General features: G+C 38.2%; 1 protein-coding gene across 1 annotated transcript; it reads left to right on the forward strand.

The window, feature by feature from the left end:
• Positions 1–441: 441 nt before the first annotated feature.
• Positions 442–2,345, forward strand: foxi2 (forkhead box I2). The gene is made up of 2 exons (XM_060871356.1): positions 442–1,030; positions 1,783–2,345. The coding sequence occupies exons 1-2, from the start codon at positions 442–444 to the stop codon at positions 2,343–2,345; spliced, it is 1,152 nt and encodes a 383-aa protein (XP_060727339.1).
• Positions 2,346–4,464: the final 2,119 nt, after the last annotated feature.

Genomic DNA, 4,464 nt, shown 5'->3' on the forward strand with positions numbered 1-4,464 from the left:
TGAACTGTGGTCCCACCAGGACAGAAGCCAGGTTAATGAATGTTAATAAAAGTTTCAGTTCGCCTATAAAGCCCTGTAGTCTCTATGGACATGAGAAGCTGTAATGCTGCAGGTCTTTGCTTACACACTACCAAATAAAGGTGTATAATTTGCTGATCACAAATGGTTGTGTATTCTCACTCGGCTCGCTGCTTATGAATGAATCTTCTCCTCTGAAGTAACCACGCCCCCGGATCTGATCGCTAATTCCTATAGGCTGGGAGTATTGAAGCTGACGGTAAAAACTCCCTTTATAAATGCCTACACATCCACTGCAGTTCATCCAAAACCACTTGTTGCTGTCAGGTGTCGCGTGTGTGTGTGTGTGAAGGAAACCAGTGAGAACGCGCGCTTTGCCGGAGACAGAGTGTGCGTCCGCTGTGGGATTTGCTGTGACAGGACATGATGAACACCGTGGACGCGCAGATCCACCACAGTTCTGCCCCAGCCGCGAGTCCTCTCCAGCCCAAGAGCGCGCACGACGCCGCAGACATGGCCGTGTACTGCGACAACTTCGTTTACCACCAGCAGAGTGTAGCGAGCGCGCAAAGGCCAGCCGGCTACGGCCTCGGAGAGTACGCGGCTACCCCAAACCCTTACCTGTGGCTTAACGGTCCCGCAGTGAACTCCTCACCATCATACCTACACGGAAACAGCAGCCCGTCGTTTATCTCACCGTCCTACGGCTCCCAAAGGCAGTATCTCGCCAACTCTCCCGGCTTTGCTGGTCCTGACCTCGGCTGGCTCTCCATCGCAAGTCAAGAGGAGCTGCTGAAGCTGGTGCGTCCTCCCTACTCTTACTCTGCTCTCATCGCCATGGCCATCCAAAACGCGCACGAGAAAAAGCTCACGTTGAGTCAAATCTACCAGTACGTGGCCGACAACTTCCCGTTTTATAAGAAGAGCAAAGCGGGCTGGCAGAACTCCATCAGACACAACCTCTCTCTGAACGACTGCTTCAAGAAAGTCCCACGCGATGAGGATGATCCAGGTAAGTGGATGCACTCAGTGTTACAGCAGTTAGGTTTTAACACAAGCTTTATAACATGTTCATCACCATTTATTACTGAACAATACATTTATTAACTTATTACCTAACTTATTACCAAATTAGGTCTTCATTTAACCACAAACACCACACACACACGAATATATATATATATATATATATATATATATATATATATATATATATATATATATATATATATATATATACACGCACACACACACGCACACACACATTATATATATTCAGTGAAAACAAATACAGTTGAATGTTCTGAGAAAGGTTCTGAGTAGGACTAGTAGCCATGAAACAACCAAAGAAGCATTGAAAAGCCATGTTTATGGAGTGTAAAAGTTTAGACCTGGCAAAGAGCATATAAAATACTAGAGAGCTAGCAGTTCCAATATACCAATTATGTAGAAGGTCAACAATCAATTATTATTTACACCAATACAGCTATATATATATATATATATATATATATATATATATATATATATATATATATATATATATATATGAATGAGAGAGAGAGAGAGAGAGAGAGAGAGAGAGAGAGAGAGAGAAACTACATCATTATTAAATGAGAAGTGCCACAGAAGCCAGAGTTTGAACAGTTTTTTCTTGTATAAAATTTCCCTTAATATCATTTCGATACATTTGGGGCTAGAATTGCGTTCCTTATATATCATGTGTCGTGTCTAACCATTTTGGATTCTCTCTGTATTTCCTAGGAAAAGGAAACTATTGGACTTTAGACCCCAACTGCGAAAAAATGTTTGACAACGGAAACTTCCGCAGAAAAAGGAAGCGCAGGTCAGAAGCGGGCACCGGGCTTTCCGGCGGTACTAAGGCCGAGGATGGCCGCCCTATTGCAGGTGTTAAATCACCTGATAGCGCCCATATGGGCGGGGCCGTGTCTCCGGAAATAGACTCAGCAACCAATGAGAGCCACCGAAGCGCGTCTCCAGCGGCTCCTGCGTCAGCGCCTTGCTTCAACGCTTTCTTCAGCACCATGTCCGGAATGAGCTCGGCCCCGGGGCCGGCCATTAGACAGGGCTCTCTGGGGTTAATCAACGAGCTGTCCAGTCGGAACATAAGCGCTCTAAGTCCGTATCACGCCTCTGCGACCGACGCCGCGCCACCCGTGGAGCAAAATGACCCCAATATGCACGCGAGTAGGCCCACGTACTCGAGCGCGTTCGGTGGCGCCCAAAGTGCGCAGTACAACGGCCACTTCTACAACAGCTTCAGCGTGAACAATCTCATATATCCGAGAGATGGCACGGAGTTATAATTACTCAACCTTTTCACTGTGGCAGCTCTGAGTCTGGCATTTTTAAATACATTTTCTGATAGTCCTGAAATGAAAACAGCAAGTTTTTAATACGTATATTCGGTACTAAATAATTGCAGTGATCTGTATAAACACAAGTTATTCAGCACACCTATAGTAGGTTCAACACTGGAGATTTTAACTTAACACTGGCAGGGCTCTCAAGTTTTGAAGACAGGCAAGAGAAAGCTGTTTCGTGTTGAGTTTTTGTTCAAGCCGACCATCGAAAATACCCTCTCTAATGAATATGTGTTTTTTTTCATTGGTTGTTGCGTTAAATCTTATCCATATACAATAGTGCTATTTTCTGATTGGCTATTGTGTAGCCTCTTTTTTTGATTGGCTGATAAGTGTCAGGCTCGACTAAGAACTCCAGGGGAGACGCGCTTGATTCCTGCCCGGTTCTATAGAGACAGCGGTGCGGACTGATACATTTTAAATATAAAAATGTATATTAAGGCATATTAAATATATGATAAATAGTAAGTTTTTCTGCGTGAGAAATGAAAGTATGATTCACGGTCATCTGTGTGCATCATGGATTTCACTGCCTTCCAGATTGTTAAAAAAAATATATTTTTTGTTGTTTTTATTCTAGTTTAGATCACTCACACTTTAGATACACTCTATGGACCAATACTTTATTCATTTAATGCACTAATGGTTCTTTGTGTTTCTGAGGAAACTTAGAAGATACAGCCTAAATATGTCTAAATCCAAAATTGTAATTGTTGGGAAATGAAAATGGGTTGATTTTAATCATTAGTGCTATCAGCTGTACCAGCCTATCTCTATTCCTGTCTCTCTTTACCACTGTGTTTTAATGTGTATTTTTGTACATTATATAGTTATTTTAAAATCTATATATTTATATTAAATTATGTATTTTTGTAGTCTGTTTCAGAGGACAAAGATATGTTTTGTATTTGGAATATAAGTTATGAAGACAAAAGCATTTCTGCATTCATGCCGCTCAGTTAATCTTCAGGATTATTTGAAACTTTGTTCAGACTTAAACCTCAAAAAACTGGACATTTTCCCTGTTTTTAAGAACGTGCAGATATGTCCCCTGTTTTTAAGAAAATTAAAGTTTTTATAGTTTTTGGATCCATAAATCTCTTGTATAATACTATTTGTCTATTTTGATGTTTGTATTGGTATGTATTATTATTTATGTGTTCTGTGACCTTTTGTACGTTTCATAAAATATAGAGTTGGAAAAAAAAATCAAACTTTAAATTGTTTTAAAGTCTTTTCATTTTAAACACATCTTAAAGCATTTATTGTGTTATATATTTGCATCACATGTATATATTAACACAATTAATGCTTTAAAATGTTAAATTATCTCACAGTTCTAAAGAAAGAAAGGAAAATTCAGATCAGGTGTTCCTTTGTTGGATCAATTAAATGTTCTGTGAAAACAAATACAGTTCTGAGTAGGACTATTAGCCATGAAACAACCAAAGAAGCAAAGAAAAGCCATGTTTTGACCTGTCAAAGAGCATATAAAATACTGAAGGTACCCTGAAATTAGCTAGCAATCCTGACACACAGAGAGCAGTTGCAACAATATACCAATTATATAGAAGGCCAACAATCAGTGTATCATATATATATATATATATATATATATATATATATATATATATATATATATATATATATATATATATATATATAAAAAGTAAGACAACTGGTTTTACCAAATGAGGGTCATGTGGCTGAATTTATGTCATAAGGAAAGGTACAAACATTAATGTCTCCACTTATTTTAATATTTCTAGAGTTCATATCAGCTCTGCAAATTTCTAATGTAAATCAGCAAATTGTGTTCATCAGAACAGATAAACAATTATCTATAAGTAAAGGAATAATGTGTTTATTTATTAATAAGGTGCAGTTAAATCCTTGACATTTTAGTCAGTGCTATCAATATGCAGTACAGTAAAATAAAAATGCATAATTTTTAGTAGAAATTTTGTTATTTTTTGTTTTGTTAATTTTTTTAGTTTTTTACTGCATTTTTCAAGGTAATAATATTTAATTTTTCAATAAAAAAATTATGTCACAAAAATGT

Source organism: Tachysurus vachellii, chromosome 6, assembly GCF_030014155.1.
Source record: "Tachysurus vachellii isolate PV-2020 chromosome 6, HZAU_Pvac_v1, whole genome shotgun sequence".
NCBI classification, from domain to species: Eukaryota; Metazoa; Chordata; class Actinopteri; order Siluriformes; family Bagridae; genus Tachysurus; species Tachysurus vachellii.